The 23,100-nt window shown below is 49.7% G+C and overlaps 7 protein-coding genes across 7 annotated transcripts; 3 read left to right on the top strand and 4 right to left on the bottom strand.

Moving 5' to 3' along the window:
• Window positions 1-485: 485 nt before the first annotated feature.
• On the bottom strand, window positions 486-3,797 carry J7T55_004932 (uncharacterized protein; the record flags this gene model as incomplete). Its single annotated transcript, XM_053130673.1, has 2 exons — window positions 486-1,884; window positions 2,170-3,797. The coding sequence occupies 2 exons, from the start codon at window positions 3,795-3,797 to the stop codon at window positions 486-488; spliced, it is 3,027 nt and encodes a 1,008-aa protein (XP_052991358.1).
• Window positions 3,798-4,577: 780 nt separating this feature from the next.
• Window positions 4,578-6,454, bottom strand: J7T55_004933 (set and mynd domain-containing protein; the record flags this gene model as incomplete). The annotated part of the gene is made up of 5 exons (XM_053130674.1): window positions 4,578-5,353; window positions 5,409-5,514; window positions 5,596-5,645; window positions 5,727-6,042; window positions 6,104-6,454. The coding sequence occupies 5 exons, from the start codon at window positions 6,452-6,454 to the stop codon at window positions 4,578-4,580; spliced, it is 1,599 nt and encodes a 532-aa protein (XP_052991359.1).
• A 924-nt stretch (window positions 6,455-7,378) lies between these two features.
• Window positions 7,379-8,470, bottom strand: J7T55_004934 (uncharacterized protein; the record flags this gene model as incomplete). The annotated part of the gene is made up of 1 exon (XM_053130675.1): window positions 7,379-8,470. One exon carries the CDS (start codon window positions 8,468-8,470, stop codon window positions 7,379-7,381), a length of 1,092 nt encoding a protein of 363 aa, XP_052991360.1.
• Window positions 8,471-10,049: 1,579 nt separating this feature from the next.
• J7T55_004935 (uncharacterized protein) lies at window positions 10,050-12,701 on the top strand (the record flags this gene model as incomplete). Its single annotated transcript, XM_053130677.1, has 6 exons — window positions 10,050-10,082; window positions 10,164-10,915; window positions 11,020-11,194; window positions 11,266-11,606; window positions 11,996-12,055; window positions 12,503-12,701. The coding sequence occupies 6 exons, from the start codon at window positions 10,050-10,052 to the stop codon at window positions 12,699-12,701; spliced, it is 1,560 nt and encodes a 519-aa protein (XP_052991361.1).
• A 370-nt stretch (window positions 12,702-13,071) lies between these two features.
• On the top strand, window positions 13,072-14,271 carry J7T55_004936 (uncharacterized protein; the record flags this gene model as incomplete). The annotated part of the gene is made up of 4 exons (XM_053130678.1): window positions 13,072-13,140; window positions 13,261-13,637; window positions 13,700-13,978; window positions 14,112-14,271. 4 exons carry the CDS (start codon window positions 13,072-13,074, stop codon window positions 14,269-14,271), a joined length of 885 nt encoding a protein of 294 aa, XP_052991362.1.
• A 2,463-nt stretch (window positions 14,272-16,734) lies between these two features.
• Window positions 16,735-19,821, top strand: J7T55_004937 (Pantothenate transporter liz1; the record flags this gene model as incomplete). Its single annotated transcript, XM_053130679.1, has 9 exons — window positions 16,735-16,949; window positions 17,115-17,460; window positions 17,731-17,919; window positions 18,016-18,026; window positions 18,113-18,251; window positions 18,320-18,696; window positions 18,755-19,529; window positions 19,592-19,733; window positions 19,811-19,821. The coding sequence occupies 9 exons, from the start codon at window positions 16,735-16,737 to the stop codon at window positions 19,819-19,821; spliced, it is 2,205 nt and encodes a 734-aa protein (XP_052991363.1).
• A 144-nt stretch (window positions 19,822-19,965) lies between these two features.
• Window positions 19,966-21,806, bottom strand: J7T55_004938 (amidase; the record flags this gene model as incomplete). The annotated part of the gene is made up of 4 exons (XM_053130680.1): window positions 19,966-20,078; window positions 20,133-20,276; window positions 20,339-21,407; window positions 21,459-21,806. The coding sequence occupies 4 exons, from the start codon at window positions 21,804-21,806 to the stop codon at window positions 19,966-19,968; spliced, it is 1,674 nt and encodes a 557-aa protein (XP_052991364.1).
• Between the last annotated feature and the right edge of the window lie 1,294 nt (window positions 21,807-23,100).

Genomic DNA, 23,100 nt, shown 5'->3' on the forward strand with positions numbered 1-23,100 from the left:
GCGTAACCTTGAACTCATTGTAAGAATCAGAATCCTCTTTTGTTATTGCAAGTATCAAAATAACGATGTTGTTCAAGGATGTGGTAATTAAATGGTTGTAAGTATCATAAATCAGTGCATCTGGCATTGGGCTACGACCGTTTCTTTTGCAGTGGCCTAACAGCTTTTGTCTCCACCATGTGATGGGCCTGGGTTCTGAACAACATGCGAGAAGTGGAGCAGCCGTAGATTATTCATTCCTTAAGAGGGCTTATAGTTGTAACCCTGGCCTATAAGCATGAAATCCACACAGACGGGTGTGGATGCATCCATTTTCCCTCTGTATTCAAGTCTTATGTGGAAAGTTCAGATGCTACAAACCCAAACAGCAGATACGACCTGTCGATAGAAGGCAGCCAGACGAACTTCGAGTGACTTCAGAAACCAAAACGGACACACAGACCCTCACCAGAAAAAAACCCACAAAGCACTTGGCGGGGCTGTCATTACCAACGTAAGCGATGATGGGGCCTTGTTCCTCCATCACCACCATGACTCCCAATTCTTCCCAATGCCATGAGTCCATGTCGAAAACGCAACATCTTGAGCCCTTTAGCACCGTCTGGACCCTTAGCCGGCACGACCTCGACGCAAAGCTGCAACTCATCCGCGATCCGCTTCCGAGCCAGATTGTCACCGTTGTAGATGCGCAGCGCGGTCAGATAGCTGATAATGGACTTGCCGCTCTTGTTTCTGAGGTTGACGTCCACATCTTTGTTCCACAGAAACCAGACTGTTGCGCAGACCTGGTTTGCCGCACCGCGCGTGTGGGCCATCCAGTGCGGCTGGTCCGCGACAGATTTGAGGAAGACAGATAGTGGAGTGTCGCCGTTGCTATCCAGCTCGGTCACACTGGCGCCGGAGCGGATTAGCGTACTAAACATTCGCTTCGACGGAACTGTACGGGCCGCCGCATGGAGATAGACTCCTTTCGGCGCCTTGGGATTGTTGCGGAGGGGGTGTCTGTGGAGCATGATCTCAACAAGTTTATGTTGCTGAACCATGACAGCTTTCTCAAGAGGTGTCATAATAGTGCTCGATTGTGGTTTGAAATGGATGTCCGCTCCTGCGTCAAGCAATTCCCTGACGAGTCCCTCTTTCCCCGGGAGACCGACACTTTGAAGTACAACGTAGAGCGGAGTGTGGCCGTTTTTGTCCGGAAAATTGACAGACACTTTCATGGCTAGCATTTGTTTCACAAGTGCTTCGTTGCCACGAGCTAATCCCTCTTGGATGATGGTAATCTTTTCCTTCGGGCTCAAGGGAGGTCGCGATGCCCCTCTCTCAAGGTATCTGTTCGCCATTTTGACATGGCCTCCTTCTATCATTTTCATCACGTAAGTCGACTTGTTGAACAGAATTCCATTGATGTCGAGGTCAAGAAGGAGGTCCACAGCCTCCAGATCGTGCGGTCGGTCGCGAATAGTAGCAAGAAACATCCTGTCGAAGTCTTCGTGTTTCCAAGGCTGAAGAGATCGGCGGCGTCGTACGAGTATGTCACAGACTCCCAAGAGTCCCCCACTAAACGCGGATTCGAATGGTGTGAACCCAAGCTTATTTGGAACATTGTCTTTAGCGCCCCGCTGGAGAAGCATTCGGACAATCCTCTCTTGCTTTTGATCGCTGTCGTACCGACGGTCATGGCGGTTATGGTTGAGAGTACACGCGAGATGCAGGGCCGTATTCCCGTCGTCATCCGTTGCATTGATTTTTGAGCCGTGATCCAGGAGCATTTTGATGGCATCCAATTCCGCTCCGCGCACCAGAAACTGACTCGCAGCATAACTATCGTATGATGTGATTTCTGGCCCACATGCTCGGAGTAGAGGTGTCCGGCCGCGACAACTGCAGCTCGAATAATCAGCCGCGTCTCTGGGAGGCAAAGACGGAAATTCAACAGAACAACACAGAATTTGAAGTATATAAAAAACTTCAAACAAATCGCACGAGGGAGCACACACAGAGCTACATATACACACACGCGCGCAAATGACGAAGCTTTAGAAGTGTGAAGAAGAGGCTGCGTCAACAAGTGATTATCACAGTGAGGGTACCCCTGATGAGAAGACAAGCATATGCAATCCAGAGACGCCTGTGGGCGAATTAATCCCAGGGGAGACAATCACTTACTTTCGTGATTCTACATCAGCGCCTTCGGCGAGGAGGACCTGTAGCGCAGCGACATCAAAATGCATCGCCGCGTACTGGAGCGGCGACTCAAGGTCTTGGTGGGTTTTGGCCTCGAGATCAGCTCCTGACTTGAGCATGAGCCTGATCAACTCCATACGCTGCTCCTCGTTATTCCTGGGAGGAGCTGAGGCCCTCATTGTGGGAATTCGAAGCGGCTCGTCGAAAGTCCTGGGTGGTTGACAGACGGCGTGAAGGGGCCATTTGTACTGCACATCCTGCCTATAATGTCCTTTATTGACATTCGCACCAAGGTTAATGAGCCTTACGGCGTCAGTGAAGCGGCCGAAAACACAGGCCTCGTAAAGCGTAGTAGAGAATTCGCCGCCTTCAGTTGGGGCGAGACGAGTCGGGTGACAGATCAAGAAATTGATGTCAGCGCCTTTTTCGAGAAGAAATGATACTGTCGAGTTCCAGTGCTCGCTCATGTAAGCATAATAGAACGGGGTGAGACCAGAATGATCGACGACATCCACGTCAACGAGACCCTCGTCTAGAATGTGCTTGCACAGCTCCACCTGGCCTGTGGCAGCAGCGGCGTGTAGGGCTGTAGAAGCACTGTGGCGTTGTGGCTCGCTTAAGCGTATGGAAGCACCACGGAATAGCAGCAGCTTAGCTGTGGACGCCTGAAAATGGCAAATTGCTAGGTGAAGTGGCGAGAAGCCCAACATCTCGTTCCGGACCAAGGGGATCCCGCGGCCCAGAGCAGACCGAGCAAGAATGGGCACGCACCGGCAGAGCACACGCGAAAACACGTCGATGCTAGCGCCATGATCAAGCAGTACGCGAACAACATCATTGTGGCCGCCTCTCGCCGCGAGGTGGACGGCTCGAAATGATCCCACCAAATCATCTTCCTCGTCCGAGTCACGTCCATTTGCGTGACTATCCTCATCTCTACCCCCATTTTCATCCTCATCGGGCATTTCGTCGTCATCGTCGTCTATAGGCTCGTCCTCCGACCAGTAGTCCTCAACAAAAGGATGATGAAATCCAGGCATGAAATCAGCTTCGTCCTCATCTTCGAAACCAATCATGCCAGCATCGAAATCATCAATCCCCTCGTCATCATCTAAATCCGAGAGAAATGGATCAGGAAAATGTCGCCTCGGAGGAGAATACCTGGGTTGCACTTGATCGACCGTGGAACTCGACCTCGACAGACCATCGTCATCCGTGTCGTCTTCGTGCGGCCGCCACTCTTGGTTGGATTCCATATCAGGGGGTGGATCCCAGACCTCGTGTCCATCTACCGCCTCGATCCTGATCTGGAAGCTCTCCAAGTCTCGCATCCGCATGAAGGTTGTAGAAACGAAGCGCATATTAACATCGATACCAGCCGCGAGAGCCTTCTTGACTGTCCCCGTCTGTCCAGTTTCTGCCGCCCACCGTAGAGGGTGCCATGCCATCTGCTTCGGCACTTGCTCCTTCGCGAACTTGTAGAGTATCGGATCGACAAGACTGTAGAACTTCTGACTCGTTCGCGCAAATGCAGCAAGATCGCGAGCTCGGCAGAGATGGTCTGTTATGAGGTCGACCAGCTCGACTGGGAGATCGCCGATCTTTGCCATGACTGATATCTTGGCGCTGACCGTCTTAGACTGCTGTAACGAATAAGGGTGGGTGAGACTTGAAGGGACAGAAGTGAAGCTCAGACTGTTCTGCTTCGCTGTCCCTTGCGGATCGTGGTGGGTACTCAGAAGAGTATCAGAGAAGTCTTGTCTTAATGGGTAGAGTTAAGATGGGCGCGTGTCTGCTGGGTGCCCGCGTGAATTCTGCCGCAGCTCACCGCCCGACCGTGCCCGACAACAAACGCTGACTGGAGTGACCCTGCCTCCCTAACAAAGACTGCTTCTCCAGCAGTAAGAACTGCACAATCTTATCTTCTCCCCCCAAAAGCCCCGTACGCCTGATTACCTGCTTCGTGGGTAGCAGACTGTACTCCATGTCGCTTATGTATGGAATATTCGCTTCTACAGTTTGATTGCTGTTGAGGTAAAGAGTTTCCTGTTCATACGACCAGGAGTTGGGGCCCCTCAAGCAGGGCCCTGCGGTCATCTTTTATCTTAGCATGACGACCACGTATCTCTAGGCTTTTTTGAATGTGTGGCTCTCATTATTCTGGCTAGCTGTCTATGCTGGCCGTCGCGGGCTGTAACTCTTTCGTCGACGCAAAAACACAAATCTCCAACGCCGATGTCCTTCAGCCAAAATAGCTCCCTGGACTCTATGCTACCGACCCAATCTCGAAGTGTCCCCAGATGCCTGAATTAATACTCAACGCGCGCGAGCTATTCTAATTCCCCATGAAGTCCCCTTCTCTGGTGATCAAAGCGGGCAGCAAATCCTTCTCATTTCTCAGCCTTGACCTGGACTTTGGCGTTGAACTCTGCGATGTCCTCTCGAAGCGCCGTGGTGGTCTCCCTGGAAGGCAACTCAAGCCCACGGCTCGTTTTCATCTTGGCCCAAGTCAGTAGCTTGTCCTGCGACTTCTTGAAGAGCTGTTCAAACGCCTCCGTATCAATGCTGTGATCACCAGACCGCTCTGTGATGTTCCCAGCCCAATTGAAGAGGGCCCGCACGTACTTCGTGTCGAAGCCGAAGGTGAAACGGCCACTAAGACACACCAGGATGAGGTAACCCCGAGCAACGTTCTGCAGGGCAAGGCGGCCTCCGAGTACCTCTGGATGTCCGCATCCAGTCCAATTGAGTGACTCGTCCCTTTCCTGCGATAGGAAGATCAAGAATTTGACAAGGCCCATGAGGTCGAGAACCCAGCGAGGACCGGCATGCTCGCGCGAGTAGAGCGTACCTTTCAGGACAAACTCGAGGCCCACGACGTAGTTGAGCTCTAGATACATGCAGCCCAAGGCGCGGAGGGCGGAGGGCATCGGCTCGATGTGGTCAGGCCAGTTGCCATCCTGGTACACTTTCTGCTCAATGTCAAGAAGCCTTTCCTGGTAATCCATAGCAGTCTTGAGAAATCTGGCCGAAGAGTAGAATGCCAACGTGTATTTGAACTCAAGCTCTGTGAGAGTATCCTGTGCCTTTCTGAGGATGCCAAGGTGATCTTGGCGCTTGGCTGCAGCTGTGACGTGCTCGGCTATCTCGGTCTTACATTTGTTACCTTATTTGAGGTCAGCTTGACTACTTGACATGAAATGGCAGGCTCAATAGCTCACAGTCACAAGTGAAGAAGAATTGTTCTTTCAAAATTCTGCGCCGTTGGAGGACATCTTGTCGACCACCTCGGTAGCAAACGGTGATCTCCATCCCTGCTGATATGTTCTTCAAAGCGCGACATCTCAGCTCTCGTCCCTCGAAAAATACATGGGCATTCTCGTCGCAGCAGTGGTTAATAAGAGATACCACAAGATCGAGGCAGATCCCGTACGAGGCCTCGAGCTCCGATGGACAGACTGCAAGAGCATTGGTGGAAATCTGCGACAGTAAGAGATATTAGCCGTCAATCCCTAGTCCAACTTGTGTCTCTGTCTCACTTGCCGTGCAGTAAAGTTGGCGAACAAAGTTGAGACTGATGCCGGGTTCGACGGCAGAGTGGGCGTTTTGTGCCGCTTGCAGAGACTGGTCAATTTCAGGCGCATCATCGCTTGCTTGGCGCAGACGTTCCATTTTGGTCTCGAACCCGGTCTCCAGTGCCACGACTGCACGCATATTATCTTCCGAAATGACACCCTTCTTGACCCAAATGAGAAGACGGCAAAGCGCTTGGTCCAGGGACTTCAAGGCTGGATTCTCTTGCAAGATGGTGCACTCGTACTTGTGGTAGCTCTTCCATGCCTTGACTTGGCAGTTCTATCAACATGCGAAGACATGGTTAGCAAGTGGTCCAGCTGAAAGAGTCGGCTGATCTCACCTTGGAGCAATAACGTGCGACCCTGCAAGCACTGCAGGGCGTGACTTGCGGCCTGAGATTTTCTTCATTGCTTGTGTAGAAGCGACCGTCGCTATGGACTGACGAACGGCTGTTCAGAAAGCAGAATTCACAAATACCTTGGTGGGCAGACTCGGCAACCATGATGAGTGGATTCGAGCGGAAAATCTCCGAGCCAGCAGGTATGTCATTGACAGCAAACAAGCCGCTACCAGCGTTGGGAATCAGGGAACGGCCAATTCGTAGGGAGACATTTGACTTGGCAATGTCACTGAGGATATGATCGCAAAGCTTGGGTTGAGTGTCAATTGGTGTTCTTTGAGAGGTTGCCATCGTGACGGCTGGGTACAGGTCTTGTTTTGTTGTGTTTGTGGTTGAGACGGGTCCAACTGGATGTTGAGAATTCTGCTAGGAAACCTCCTGGTTCTCTTTGGCTATTGTACGCTCGATGAACTGGGCAGTGGGACCAGCCAGGAGCAAGAAAAGTGGTGGAATGGGGGAAGACTTGACCTTGGCAGCTGGGCTTTTGCAGACGAACCTTGGCTGGCGCGCGGGACGGCTGAAGCAGGCAGGCGGCCGAGGACCACCTTCCTTGACTAGGTAAGTTGTTAGGACGAAAATGTTGTAGTCAAGGACAGAAGCCCAGAAGGCCTCCACTCAAGTACTTGTACGCCCTCACAGAAAGAAGATCTTTCGCGATAGCATACCGACCAGAGCCAGCTGGCATGATTTGCATGGGTGAAGGACAATGAAGCAAACACTCAATCTGCTGATATACACAAGGACTGCCATCGCTGTTTTCTCTACAGGACGCTTATTGTTGAGGTTCTCATTCTAGAATGACCCCAGGCTACACTCATTAAGCTGCTTTGGATCTCAACCAAAGCGATCTCTTACGTTCTGGTACCCAAACGGGCGCAAGTTAGATCTGGCAGTTGCCCACGACCGCAACAACGGTCCGTTTTCCGCCAGATTCTGCCCTGCCAAAGCACCCAAAGCACCTGGAACCCATCCGATCATTAGCCCAGACTTTGCAACTTTAAGCATACCAAAGAAGCAGGTATTTTCAATTTGTATGATGCCTTAAAAGGGAAGCAATCTGAAGGCAGCCATCTGACATCGGTATCCAAAACCCTTTCTGTCCAATCATGTTTAGGCGTAGAGGCACATTGCCCTGATATCAACTTCCAATCTTAAATAGCAAGACTGAACGGAAAAGCTTCCACTTATGACTTGAAAAGAGTGGCAAGCAGGAATCTAAGACTCCCTGTCCCACTTTTTGCCATTCCACAAGTTCCCTGTTGTCCATAGCCAATAATCTCTCCCCTTTAACATCCATATCATGAGACCAGGTAGTTGCAGACCCATTGCCGCGCCGACACCCTTTCTTGTCCCTATAGGAACCAGTTGTGTTTCTCTCGTATCTTCCACAAAAACCTTTCCAGCTCTAGCGGATAGGTCTTTCTGGTAGCCCTCCTCAAGGAGAAGGTCATCTTTCATGCTCGTGCAAAGAACGGGCACTGCAGAAAGGATGTTGTGTATTGCAGGTCGTGCGTATGAGCTGGCATCCCCGATAGCGTAGATCCTAGCATTAGGGCCGGCTCTGTCAACACGGAGAGTTGATGGGTTGGTGTCAATACGACTGTCAGCGGCAAGAAGACATTTGTCGGAGATGAAGTCGGTATTGGGTGTTGTTCCAGTCGCAGGTATGTACAAGTCTGCATCGATGGATTTCCCGTCCTCGAGGACGACGGTGGTCTTGGACGTAAGCAGTTCGGGGTCAATCCCAGCGCCGACAGGTATAACAGTCTTGACCCGGGCATTTTTGACGACTGTGACGCCAACTCCGGCCAGAAGCTTTTCCGCCTTGGCTGCAATGGCTTCTCGTAGGTTGGGCAAGATCTTTGAGTTGCTTGTTATGACCGTGATGTTGACCTGGTGGGCGGATAGTCTAGAGCGGAAAGTGCCGGGCCGCCCGTTGAAGTGCTCGCCTAGTTCTCCAGCTGCCTCTATGCCGGCCGGACCTCCTCCAGAGATAACTATGTTCTTGACTCCAGGCATTGCCTTTCTCAGAGAGCTCCAACATTGGCGAAGTAGCGTCTCATCTTTGATCAACCCAAGTAAAGGGGACGCCGTAGATGCGCCAGTGGCGATGACCAAACCATGGAACGAGATGCCCTGCGTAGTACCGGAGCTCTCTAGAGTGATAGTGACAATACGCTGTGTGTGATCGAGATTTGTTGCTGTACCTTTAATGAATTGGAAGTGTCCGCTGTTCGTATGCTGCAGGAATTGAGTCTCTATATCGACGAAGAGTCTGTCCTGAGAAAACATGTGATCTGATAGCATAGCGCGTGGGCAAGCGGGTCGACAGAAAACTTCAGATGAAGTACTGATCAAAATGACCTGGAACATTTCTCGGTTAGGTACCTGAGGGATAACATGCTTGAGGATATAGTGAGCAGTCGATATGCCGCCGTAAGATCCACCCAAAATGACGATATTCTTTCGAGATTGCGCCATAATTTTAGCCGTATAATTTAGCAGTACTTGAAGTGTTATTGACAGTGGAGAAAGTTGTTCGAAGCGCAAGATTGGCTGGCAACTGAGAGAGTTCACCAGGGAACATGTTTGAGAGAAAGACATGCGCAGAGGATACATAAATACTTTGATGAATAGGACTTGGGCCGTTCAAGGCGGACGAACGGACGAATTTTGTCTCGAAATTCGGCGGATGACGCTCATTTGGCAGTAGCTAAGCCATGGAGCGGCTTGGTTGGTCAAGTCGGATTGGAGCTCGGAGCCCGGACGGACGAATTGTCGAGGCCAAAGCCTGTCAAGTAGAACAACTACCGTCCGCAGAAAATCTTTTGAATGAAACAGCATCTTGACTACTACTCCCCGTATATTGGTAGCAAACAGTCTTCAATGAAATTGAATGTGAGCAATAGAAACCCACCTCTCCGGCATTCCCACAAATTTCACGGACGAATGACGGACGAAAACAGCCAATCATCTTACATGAAGCCGGCAGGGTTCTTCACCGCTGACCCCCCCCCCCATTGCCAAGGCGCGCCTCTTCAACGCAATTCGGCTGCCCTAGGATGAAAAGATATTATGTACAGGACTGTAATTCTTCATTCAATTCTCCCAGCCAGTCATCATGTCATATACATGTCGAACGATGCGTCGACTCTTCCTACATACTCCTCAGTTATATTCAGAGATAGTGCGATAGAAGTTCCGACGGGAGTATGCTAACGCCAAGGTCTTGTGGATCCAAAGCATGGCATCGGGTGATGTTGTTGCCATAAGTCTGAGCAGATAAACGGCGCCCGATGCTGGATGGAACGAGGCGTACACGGCCTACAGGCATTCTCCGTTGAGTGGGACTGCCCAGAATCAGGATCGCCCCTCGCCCGTCTATGTTGATTTTCTCGGACTTCATACTCCCTAAGAGTCTAGTTGGTACTGCAAGTATTTGCGACCGCTGATCTGACTGTTAAAGACCCGTATTTTGGTTCACAGCAGCCAATCAGCTCTGGTACATTCCAATCCATTGCCCATCAACACTGCAGACACGGCGGCTAGCTTAGCGTATGCTACCCTGATCTGACATGCATGCCTAGGTCGAAGGTCACAAACAAAGTCATGGAAATTTCGGGCGCAATAAAGAGAACATTTTGCTCAAGACCCTTCTCGAGGTCTCATTCTTCCCTTGGTATCCTTCTTTGAGCTTCAAGAAACCTCATGAATCAGTATGGCAGCTGATTCTGATAACCCAGTGGGTAGTTCAGACTATCTCGCGATCAGCATCGTCCTCGTCGCCTTGGTACCAATTGTGTCATGGCTACTACGGTGCAATCAACGGCCCAAAACGTTTCCACCAGGTCCGCCAACCATACCAATTCTGGGGAATATACATCAAATGCCCACAACACATACATATCTGAAGTTTGCAGTAAGTGAGCATAGGATTACCCTTTATGACAGTACAGAACCTAGGGACTTGATCGAGCTGTCCCCAACTAACCATCTCCAGGAATGGTCAAAGCAGTACGGTGACATAGTCGGTCTCAGGATCGGTCCTCAGAGTATGGTTATTATTAGCAGCCCTGAGCTTATCCGCGAAATGTTCGTCAACCGCGGTGTAATCTACTCAGGAAGGCCTGTGCTCTACGTCAGTCGTGACCTGATCTTTCCGGACCAAGACCATATGTTCATGATGCAGAATGACGAGATGTTGCGGCGTACCAGAACGGCCTTGAAGCGACTCACCGGGCCAGCTGGACTGAAAGAGGCACTCCCATTGCAAGAAGCCACAGCGGCGAAATTGATTTCCGACCTTTCCGATGGTAACGAGCCTCCAGAGAGGTGTATCCGCCTGTGGAGCTTCACGATTGCCATGACAGCAATACTGGGCCCTGTCGCAGAAGACAAGGCATCGGAAGTGCTAGATGAATGGACACATATACAACACAGGCTTATTGAGAGTGTGGAAGCAACAATGTCTTCAGCTTTCGAATTGCTACCCTTCTTGAAATACTTACCCTTCATCCCTGGGAAAGAGAACGCCAGGCAGATTGGAATTTCGTTGCGCGCAGTCTACACGGATCTGTTCGGCCGCTTGAAGTTTCATCTATCTCAGGCCCAAAGCTCTGTTGTCGACATCAAGTACTGGGGCCTCATCGGTAGCATTCTACGGGATCAGGAGAGGGAGAAAGAAAATGTGGAAAAGACAAAGTCCCACTTCACCGATTCGCAGCTCAAGACCTTGGCGCAGTTTGTTCAAGAGTAAGTACGAGCCTTCTCTTGCTATGGTCACCCGTCCGTCTTCTACTAGAATCTTCCAGAATTCATTGTTCCGGTTTCCGTAGCAGGTAACTAACATATGGCAGTGCGGCAACAGATACTACACTCTCGACTGCAATGACTTGTATCATGGCTTTAACAGCAAACCCTCACCTGTTACAGAAGGTTCAGAAAGAGGTGGACGCAGTCTGTGGACGGGGGAGCGTGCCTTCATATACAAACATTGACAAGTTGCCCTATGTTAGAGCATGCGTGCTTGAGGTATGGCACCTTATCCCACAAAATTTCTCGATGTCTAGATCCTTTGGGGCACGTGCTGATATCATGCCCAGACACTTCGCTGGAGGCCCCCAGCGCCTGTTTTGCTGCCGCACCGGCTGGAGCAGGACGATCACATACGAGGCTTCTACCTGCCGAAGGGAACGATGATCATCGCGAATGGATGGGCTGCTAATCATGATCCGGGACACTTCGAGAGACCAGAAGTGTTTAATCCTGATCGGTTCGTCGATGTCCAGGGCTACCCAGGCTTGTATCCATTTGGATTGGGCCGTCGCTCGTGCCCTGGGGACAACTTCGCACTGAATACCTTGATCATAATGATCTCGAAACTGGTGTCGTCTTTCGATCTCGCCTTTGATGGGCCAGCTCCTGACCTCAGCATCGAGAATTGGTACGGCGCTGGCGTAATAATGTCACCCAAATCGTTTCCTGTCAAGTTCATCCGAAGGAAAGACATCTTCTAGTTACCTTTTCGGCAAATCATGACTCGTGGCCACGCGCGATGAATGAGTCGTTTGCCGCCCGTTTTTCGGCATAGATCGCATGGACGGTTGGGAATAGCCGCCTTTGTTTATATGTAACGGTCCTTGGTTGGTCTTCGGCCAGGGGTGATGCCCAGAAGCATTCGTGTGTTCGTTAATGTTACATTTGAGGTTCCTCCAAGCCCCGGTCAAAAATCCACGAGGATAGAAAAGCAAGTGAATTGAATACCATGCGTTTTGTAAGTATTTTAGTAACACTGTTTGAAGTGAGTGGGCCTGAGTGTTTCGCCAAGTTTAGCGCCGTTGAGAACGTCAAGGATGAGAAAGCCCCCAATCGTCGGCAACTTCACCCATGGTTGTATGTTGAATTACTCATGAACAATTAGCGTCCTTTATAATATCTTAAGCGCGCGCTCTTCGGCGTGTGAACAAGGAATTTGCAACCTGGCATTATATCTAGGTCACAAGATAACATGTAATTCAGGTACCCTTCGAATGGACTGTTATCGCGCTTGGCTACGCCCTTGGAACTATCTTGGCATCATCTGACAGCTAACGGTATCTATTCTAAGCTACTCCTTGATGGTCAGCGAAGTCGTAGGGCGCTCTAGGGGCAACCTTGATGATCTACGGCGCTCCTCCACAATTCACGATCCGCGGCCACTACCCCCTGGTAAAGACTCATCAATCTGGCAGCCAGGGAATAGGCACATCAAACAAGCCAAGCTTTGTTATTTGGAGTGTCGAAACTTTTCGGTGCCCGTCTCCGGTTGACAACCAACGCTGAATACCACTCGGCCAGCAGTTCACAAGACACCAGCGCCCAGCGCCCAGCGCTCAGTGGGGCTCCGGACTGCTTGCCTTATTTGTTCGAACAACTAGCAGAGGGTCCTGGCTTCGTCCGATACATCGGATCATCCCAAGATATCTACGGAAGCCTTGGCTGCGATATGGGAGGAATGAAATCTGCCATAACAGCCACCTCGCTTGAGAACCATGCCTAGTGCCTGCGTGTCATTGACCGCTAAATATCTCACAGCTTACACAAAAATAACAGCCCACTCATTTTTCTTTACAGTGTGGCAGGGGCTGCATTCAGACGCAGTCCCAGCAGAACACCTTTAAACATCAAACAAATCGTACTTGGCTTGTTTATACGATGCAGTAGCTTTCCTAAATACATACCGCGAGAGCTAGATTCCAAGAATTAACAATCAGAACATCGGACACTTGTAGAAATTAGACCATGCGATTTCTTTGCCGCATGAGTACAACCAATTCTGGAAGACAGGGCAGGGCATGGATGGATATATGCTCTTCGTGATGAACTCGTGGTGAAAATATAAGTACGGTCTCATTTCTTACCATATTATCATGACCATCATCAACATCACCAGTGTCCATCAGTCATCTGTCTGTGCTAACAGGTCCTTCTTTCCACCCGTCGATCATTCAACCACAAAAGTCTCATCTCTCATAAGAACCAAGACCATGTCTTATTCAAAATTATTTGTTATAGCTTCTGCATTTTCAGTCGCCAATGCTGTGGTACCTAACATAGAGGGTTTCAAACTCACATGGAGTGATGATTTTGTTGGACAAGCCAACTCTCTTCCGAACCCGTCAAACTGGGTCGTTTCCACGGGTACGTCTTACCCAGGGGGCGCATCAAATTGGGGCACTGGCGAGATTCAGACTTATACATCTGATCCACAAAATCTCAAACTCAGTGGGAACGGCACACTCCAGATCACAGCCATCAAGAGCGGTTCAAGTTGGACCTCAGCTCGGATTGAGACGCAGCGGACGAACTTTCTGGCTGAGGCTGGCGGTAAAATGCGAATCCAAGCGAGTCTCAATTTGCCAGATATGGGAGAAGCTTGTGTTGGCTATTGGCCAGCTTTCTGGACACTAGGGGCGGATTTCCGTGGGAACTATCAGTAGGTCCTGCCTGGTGATTCATAATACCCCAGTTCGAACAAGCCTAACCAGATCTCCACAGAAACTGGCCATCTATTGGAGAATTCGATATTCTGGAGAACGTCAACTGCAAGCCAACTACATTTGGTACTCTTCACTGTGGAACAAACCCGGGGGGTGTTTGCAATGAGACTACTGGCCTGTCAGGGTCGATTACTCCGAAGTCATTGCCACAAGGCAACTTCCACACTTACACCTTTGAGATCGACCGCACAACGACAGGCCAAGAGGCTATGCGCTGGTTTGTGGACGAGGAACAGTATAAGCAGATTAAACAGTCGGAATTGCCTGAGGATGTGTGGTATGTTCTTTTCATTTCAAGTTGACTTTTATACACCACTCTTAAGGCATGGTCTCAACAGATGGGAATCTCACTCACGCATCAAAAAGCATGAAATTTGTGGCACTAGATTTACTAACATGTATTCAAACAGGGCCCAGATCGCACACAAGGGACACTTCGTTTTGATGAACTTAGCTATCGGCGGGTCTTTCCCGAACAAGGATTATGGAGCGGACGCAACACCTTTGGAAAATACTGCGTCGGGTGGCGTTTATCAGGCGGAGTATGTGGCAGTGTACAACTCGGCTTGAGTGATGATCAGTGTTTATAACAAGACCTTTTTGCCCAAGAGCGTTGTATATCAAGAATTCCATTGCCTTTACGATTCAATTATCACTTCAAATGTTCCATATGGATTTCAATTATTAACAAGAAGCTATTGAAGACACAATTTGACAGCTAGAGCACTGTATATTGAAATAAGTCAGTTGTTGTTGCACGTCTTTTGCAAGGCCAATAACAAACCAGCGGAAGAAGTCACGCAACTCTATTCAGTATGACCTTTAATCGGATTTTCTTGCCTCGAATTACCCGCGAATTTTCCCTGGTTGCTAGTGAGCCAGTAACACAGATGAGCAGGTGTAAATTCTAAATACATCCACGGCGGAACCTAACAACTCACAGGGTAATCAACACTGCAATCGTCTGTGAGAGGTAAAGAGAGGAGATCAAAGAGTGCACAGAGAGGAAGTTATTTGGTCTCTACTGCTGGAGTTCTGAGAGATCGCCAGTCCCTTTATGACCCCTAGTCAGAGCAGGTCATTTGCTTCTGTCTCCCGAGCCAGAAAAGTAGCACTCGGGCAACTAAGTCGTAAGTTGCGACTTGCTGGTCATTGAAAACAGCTCCGGACCTTCAACAGCCAGGAGAGAAATTTTGGAGCTCCTTGAAAACTCACTATGGGAATTCTCATGAGCTTCTGGGCATAAGATGGAACCAAGTTGTATTGGCCTTCTCTGCCAACAAAGAGAGAAGAGGCCACCCAACACGAATAGAATTTGTCCGTAGCTGCGCACTTCGGCACTCATGAGTTTCCGAGGGATATTAAAAAGGACAGCTAATGCTGTCAAGCTACTTATACGGTGGTACTTGCTTTGCGCGCATGAGTCGAGGTTTTGTGCTTGGACACGGAGTTCTCGCTGAAAGCCTAGCCGGCACAGGCCTCCCCGTATTGTGCGACTGAAGACGAAAATTTAAGCTTTTCATCTGGCACGCTCTCTAGGTGGTGTGGTGGGTCTCTGTTCTTGCGGAGGTCGATGCAAATTGCTTCCCTCAAACCTTGATAGTTAGCACATGCTGTCATAAGCCACGGATGTTGTCAAAACCTTAAGAACATGAATGGGAGGCATGACTCACTTTTATGAGCCTAAGACGAGAGACCATCAAGTTGTCTCAATAATGATGCTGACACTTTTGCACTTTTCCCGCCACCCGCTTTCCTTGAACTTGTGCTACGGAATGTGCAGCCGGGGGCTTTGGATCTTCTAAGTTGCAGCAGGTCCTGCTGGTCGTTCATGCAGCAGTTTCAGATCTTTTGCGGACCAATACATGTAATGGAAAAAGTTTGGGCCGCGAACTGGTACTTCTTTGAGAGGAATTGATATACTATGGGCTTTTCATGCGCCGATGCCTCTCTGTCGTTTCCGCCAACTGAACTTGCTACCTTCCTTCAGGTTTATACTCTCTACTATAAGGAAACATCTCTTTCACTGTAGATGGTGAAGCCTATATTCATGCTTCCCCCTAAAAAAAAGCCGAAAGTTGTATCGAATCGCAGCTGAAGTCCGTAATTCGGGGTAATAGCCGACCCTGGATCAATCGAGCCGACGGTACAATAGGCAAAAATACCGATAACATGCCAGCTTTAACGCTTAATGAAGCGCTGCCAAACTTTCAACAGTCATACGATGCTGCTGAAAGTGTGTCCTTCATTGCCGGCCTAATAATTTGTTACGCATGTGTCATTATCTGTTGCGCAGCGCGCCTTTACCTGAAGGCAACTAAATCCGAGATGCTTCTCGATGACTGTCAGTCTATCGTGACTCCAGATTGATGATTATTGATGCTGATGATCCACTGATAGGGCTCTGCTTAGTTTCTTGGGTATGGATATGCTATTATCAGGACATGTCTGCTCCGTCGGGTCTTTTGCTGAATGTAGACTATGCTAAGACCTGCTACTGTGTTTAGATCTTTGTTACCGGAACTTTTGTTACTGGTGTAATGGGTAAGACATGATGTCCCATCAAGCGAAAATTCTCTTGAGTTGCTTCATTCCTTGATGAAGCTTGATGACCTGACAAAGGCATCCAGGCTGGGAAAACGGATTGGGCCTACATGAGTGGGATGTTACCGAGGACATGTATATTAATTCTACCAAGGTGAGATCCATAATTCCTTCTTTTTTTTTTATCAAGCCACCCGTCAGTACTAATCAGAAAAGTGGACATATTTCGCCAGCGTCTTCTACATTCCCTCCGTTCTTACAGTCAAAGTCGCAATACTCCTTCTGTATGCGCGCTTATTCGCTGTGAAGCGTTTTGTGGTCATTTCAATTCACGTTTTTATTGGCCTTATAATAGCCACTTTGCTGCCAATACAGTGTCTCAAAATAGCAGTATGTCGGCCAATTGCCGTGTACTGGGAGCTTTCGCTCTGGCCAGATCGATTAAAAGGAAGATGTGTTGACCAGGACAAGTTGTTCAAAGCAGACGTAATGGTATCAATGGTAACCGATATCGTATTGCTTTTGATACCACTGCCTTTGGTCTTCCCTCTAAAATTTTCCTTTTGGAAAAAGGTCAGAATTTTCTTATCGCTTACAACCGGTGGAGTGGCAGCCGGAGTTACCACATACAAAGCAGTCGTTGTCTTTGAAGAGCGGGTAACGACAGATAAAACATTCAACTTGGGCGTCTTAGCGATGCTAAGGTATGTTGGCGTCCCACTGTTTTGATTTATCGAAGCGACTTGAAGCTAATAAGTACGCGATACTTCTAGCACCGTGGAACTCACTATTTGCATTCTCTGTGCTTGCCTACCAAGCATCAGCGCCCTGGTAGAACGTTTTCGAAGGCGTGTAACAGATCCCAACAGACCGAGAACAGGCTTCAGTCAAAAGAAGAAGAAGAAGAAGAGGCATCATTTTTACAGCCATGTTCTGTCTAGGCTGAAGACAGAGGTGGTCACTGGCATCACTTTATCGACGTTTGACACTGAGCTGGCAGACATATCGGGGCGGCCGACACCCCCTGAAAAGGCTGTGGTACAGGGCAATAAGGAAACCGGCCGTTGCTTGCGACTGGACGCGAGACGCGGAAGAGACGAAGGTTGGCTGGTACCAGTCGAAGACCTGAATGTCCGTGAAGGAATCGTACCCTTGACAATATCAAATTCAACCTTTTCACTCAGGGACATGAACCATGTTCAGTGGCATGGCACGGTATGGGATGGTAACAGTGAAGTCCGGATAGGCATTGCGGACACAAATCATGCAGAAAGAGAACAGGCTGCTCTGGACGTTCGACTACTTCGAAATTGAATCTTCTTTAGGCAGTCATAGGATCACCTCTAGAAATAAAGCAGACAGGTCATCGTTTACTGTTCTCTCTTTGGCGTAAACTGACATAGAGCCCAACGATGCTACCTAGCACTTAAAAGAATAGGCAGGATCCATCCGCATGCATTCAATGCAGGGACAATTATGCTGCAGGCAATGAGTGCCCATCGTTGTCACTTTGAGAGCACCGACAACAGTGGGGATGGTTTCGGACAATGCCTGTTTCCATCTGGCAAAATCAGATATGATCCCCCTGTATCAGAAGAATACGACGGTATCTTCACTTATCGCCAGCCCTTGCTCAACTGTTATCGTGGTGCCGGGCCGTTCGCGAGCCATGAGGTAAGTGGGTTCTTGGCGCTAAAGGTCGGCCTTCCCCGGCAGCGTTTTTTTCGCTGATCAGTACCATTTCGCGCTATCGCAAATGCCGATTCACAGCAGAACAGACCGTGAGGGACGACTCCACCCACACATATATACATACCATGTCTGCTCTTCTGACCAGTACGGCTTCCTGACCGAGCATATTCCCAAGCCGTGGCGACTTCGTGATGGCGACTTCTAAATTTCGAGAATACTTCAAAGCGGAGTATCAGCCTGGCGAGCGGCTGCTGGTGCAGAAGGTTGATTTCTTCATCCTTACGTTCTGCTGTCTGAGCTACTTCATGAACTATGTAAGCCAGACCCAACGCATATCCTTATGAGACTCCTATCTCCGGCCTGACGTCTTCAACCACAACAGCTCGATCGCTCCAACCTCGCAAATGCCTACGTATCGGGCATGAAGGAGGAGCTGGACTTCGTCGGCAACCAATACAATCAGATCAACACGTGCTTCACCGTGGGCTACGTCCTCGGCCAGATCCCATCCAACTTGTCGCTGCACTATGTCCGCCCCCGGGTTTTCTTTCCTTCTATGATGGTTGTATGGGCCGGGTTGACAATGGTCACCTCCTCTGTGCACGACCCTCGTTCGATCATGGCGATTCGATTCTTCCAAGGGATTGTCGAGGCCAGTACTTTCGTTGGTACCCATTACATCCTCGGTGCTTGGTATACCGAGCGAGAACTTGGGAAACGAAGCGGCATCTTTACAGCATCGGGCCTAGCTGGAACCCTGTGAGTTGACCCGAGTACACAGTCGTGAAGCACCAAATACTGACACATCTGTCACAAGAATCGGGGGTTTCATCCAAACAGGAATCCATGAGAGTATGGATGGGCTCCGTGGACTAAGCGGTTGGCGATGGCTATTCATAATCGACGGTCTATTGACTCTGCCTGTCGCCTTATATGGCTTCTTGGTATTCCCAGACACGCCGGCTACGACAAAAGCCTTCTACCTTAGCGAGAGCGAAAGAGCTCTGGCGCAAGCCCGCGTCCCAGAGGTACAAGACCGCAGCCCTATGACTTGGAGATTTGCAGGAAGAGTCCTCACGTCTTGGTACTGGTGGGGCTTCGTCGTACTCTGGATCATCGCAGGCGAGACAGAATCCTTCAGCACCAACTCATTGCTGGCTCTATACATGAAAAGTCACCCGACGAACAATTACACAGTGGCTCAGCTGAACAACTATCCCACTGGTGTACCAGCCATCGGGATTGTATCCACGCTGTTCTGGGCAACATTGACCGATTTCTTGAACGGAAAAAGGTATCTCGTTGGCTACTTCATCGGCATCACAGGCATCGTGACATCTGCAATGATCCTCGAAGCAGCCAAAGACCCGATGAGCTCTAGATCAACAGCCGTAGTCTTCGGCGCATATTACTGGGCCGGTGTGGTCTATGCGTGTCAAGCAACTTTCTTCGCGTGGTGCAACGACGCCATGAGATATGAGGAGCCCGTGTTCCGCGGTGTGGTTCTCGCTGGCATGAACCTGGGCAGTAACTCTGTCAATGCTTGGTGGTCTATCATATTCTATGGTGCGTCCATGGCGCCGTGGTTCAATGTAAGTATCCCAACTAGCCGTCGTCATGAGAAACAATTGACTGATATTGGCTCAACACTCAGCACGGTATGTGGGCTATGATCGCTGTCTCTATAGCACTTGCGATCTGGTGCGCCGGATTGTCCTGGTTCCACCACAGAGACGATCTCAGGAGGAGAGTCGAAGGTGTCGGTCAAGACGCAGGCAGCAGACAAAATGTGGAAGGTACGGGAGCGAAGTTTGTAGACTGAGGTAGCCAGATAGAAAAGTTCCGACTAAAATCAGAACAAGCTTATGATCAGTCATCACATGAACATCCACAAGGCTCTATTCTTGACCTGAAGACCACAACTTGGACAGCTCAAGCATCAGAAAACGACATTGACGTTCTGATTTATATAGTGGGATTAATAAATGAAGGCCCGTCCTGTGACAAGACTCTTGATACAGTGCGCAGCTATGACAGGGTCTGCAAAACCCGCTGGACCATTGCTATAACCTTCTCTTCCTGCAATCTCCGACCAACCAACTGCAGACTGATAGGTATTCCATTAACAACATCCGGTTCATCTATGGTTTCGTCAATATTCAAGGAAGGCTCGTAATGGGATCGCACTGACTCACATTCAGCATGAGTTGTTTTGCAGATCGCGCTCAATGGCTCATGTCCATTCTGCAAGGGCACATCGATCTGCTTGTCTGCCGAGATTCCGGTCGGGAAAGAGATGCAAGAATAGTCCAGCACGTTGAAGACCCCGGTGTAACCAACTTGAGTGACATTAGCAAGTGAAGCCGCCAAGTTCTTGGTGGGAAAAACTGCTTCCACTTACCATACTTGAAACCCCCGCTCCGTACAGAGCTGTAGGGCGTCGTTGGGCAAAGAATTGCGTCAATTCCCGCGTCATTCCACCTATCCAAGTAACGCTTCTGAAATTCTGTTCTTTCAAGGTGGAGTTGCCACATGTCGTAAGTCCCCAGCTCTTTTGCGTTCGCATAGTCCTGCATCTCGGGCCGCATAGGTTCTCCAGTACGGTCAAGTTCTTTACGGATGGAAATCGCTCCATCTGCGAGGAACATGCGCCCCAAGAGACTTACACCCTGGGCTTGATCCTTTGGATCCCAGGCCACTATTTCATGTCCTGCCGCTTGCAGCTTCTCCACTGTTGTTCGAAGAGCTCGCAAGACCGGAGGCGTCGGGGTTACAACTCCATCGTTCCACATCACTGCAATCTTCAATTTCTCGGGCAGATTCTCATCTCTCCATGGAATGGGAAGCATGCGCGGGTCATGGAGCCACGGCTGCGCGTCCACGACCGTCCGAGCTTCAAGCAAAATGTCATCGATCGTCCTCGCCATGGGCCCATTCACGCTCTGCACTGCTTCTTGGCCGCTCATGCCGCTTCGGCATTTGAGTGTCGGGAAACGCCCAAAGCTGGGCCTCAGCGTGAAGATCCCAGTGCAAGCCGCGGGGATTCGAAGACTACCACCAATATCCGTTCCAACACCCAGGCAGCTACCCTTGAACGAGATCAGGGCGGATTCACCGCCGCTGCTCCCGCCGGAGGTCAGCTGCCTATTGCGCGGATTGACAGTGCGGCCGAAGACGTTGTTAACAGACTCGGCAATCATCATCGCGGTGGGCACATTCGTTTTCACGTAAAATACAGCGCCGGCCTCCTCAAGTATGGTAGCCAGCGTGGAGTCGTAGGCTGCCGGATTGTCGACATGGCTGGCGAATCCCACCGTGGCATCAAGACCTTTGAGGTTGAAGTTGTCCTTCAATGATACGGGTAGCCCGTGCAGTGGCCCGACAGGCTTCCCCGTGCGAGCCAGATGTTCATCACGGGCCTTGGCTGTCTCCAGTGCACGAGAAAAACATGTTTCGGAGAGACAATTCGTCTGCAGCATGGTCAGTGAGAAGTTATCGTCGCAAATACGTTGGACACATACAAGCAGGTGCGCAGCTGCTGCTCTTTTGCAAAATGCTTTGGTGACAGTGACAGACTGAAGAGCACCAGAGGCGATTTTTGGGACAAGCTCGGAAGCAGTAAGCTCGGTGATGGCAAGCTCTTCAGCCGTGAACCAGCCAGAAGTCGTTGGCCATGTTGTCACATCGTCTTGAGAGTCTGGAGGCAGCAGTTCCGCCGGCACGCGCCACTCTTCCGGTATGGAAGCCAGGAGTGCCGCCCTCTTACGTGCTCCTATTTCTTCCCAGGTTTCATTCTTGTCCGGCTTGGCAGAAGGGGTAGGTGGGCCTGTGCTGCTTGTCACAGCCTGGGTGTCGTGTTGGAGAGTCATCTTTCAAAGTTTAAATTTGGGGGTGTAATACAGTACTGATGCTCGCGAAAACAATTTCGAAGCCAATGACGCACACTGGGATGGACAGGGACTTGATGCATCTTCGAAAGAAGGACCAGCGCTTTAGCGGCAGCCGGCCGTGCCGGCGTAATTGTACCGGCTAGTGCCCGCGGGAATAAAGACGCCGGCGTATGACGAACTCGGCCGCCCGTTTAGCTATCAGAAAGGAGCCAGCAAGCCGATGACCGGCCCGTTGGTAGAGCGGGGGACACCATGATCCCAACACGATCTATAGGTTTGGCAAGATAACAAGATCGATGTGTAGCAGGTTCCACCCTATTTTTGTCTCCAAAAGCAGTCGAGTGTTATCGCTGCGGCGGACTCCGGAGTGCCCACATGATAACAAGTAACAAAATCCGGCAAGGTGCTCAATAGACAATAATCTCTCCTTGGCAATAGCAAAGGGTGGGGATGAGAGAGGAGTTTTGGAAGGTGAATGGGGATATCATATGAGATGAGGCTAGGGGACATCTCTCAAGTACATCATTCCTCCTTAATCAGGCAGCTTGAGTAATGAGACAGTACGAGGGATTGATAACTCATGAGGTGTCTCGCGTCTTTCTATTGTACTCTTTAAGCTCCTACCATTCAATCTTCTGGAACCTCTCATAATATCATGCTGCGCTCCTCCAATGTGCAGACTCGAAGGGATTGGGATGTCCCCCTTCTCACCAGATCTGCAGAGCGTCTCGGGCTCTGCCTTGGAAGGATACTTTCCCGTCGAAGATCTGTGGAAGTCCAAAGACAATTGTTAGTTTAGATGCAATTATGCATTGTGTTTCAAAAAGGAAAAGACAGAAAGAAGAACACGCTGCAATTCTCAAATCAAGCGCGAAGCATAAAGTTGTAAATAATTGATTCAGAGACTATTATAAACCAAGTGCTCTGGACTGGCGAGATGGATTCTTACCTTCCATAGAAAGGACTCAGCACAGAAACAGTTTCTTCGATCCAATCGTATTTTTTGAGTCGCCGAATATGTATACTGGCATTTTATTGCGTCTCTTCCCCTAGCAACACCAGCCTGACAATATGAGACATTTCGGGCGATGTTAGACAAACCACACTAGCCTTGTAGCACAAAAGGGTAAGACCGCAGTTATATGGATTATGCGCACAAGACTATCTAGCTATTTGGAAATAGCTTGCGAAATAGCTTATCGTTTTGAACATTAGGGAAGATGTAGTCACGATACTAAACCTGGCCCACTTCCGTGGCTGTCATCGAACGTTT

The sequence above is a fragment of the Diaporthe amygdali genome (assembly GCF_026229845.1).
Source record: "Diaporthe amygdali strain CAA958 chromosome Unknown NODE_23_length_778278_cov_65_433824, whole genome shotgun sequence".
NCBI lineage: Eukaryota > Fungi > Ascomycota > Sordariomycetes > Diaporthales > Diaporthaceae > Diaporthe > Diaporthe amygdali.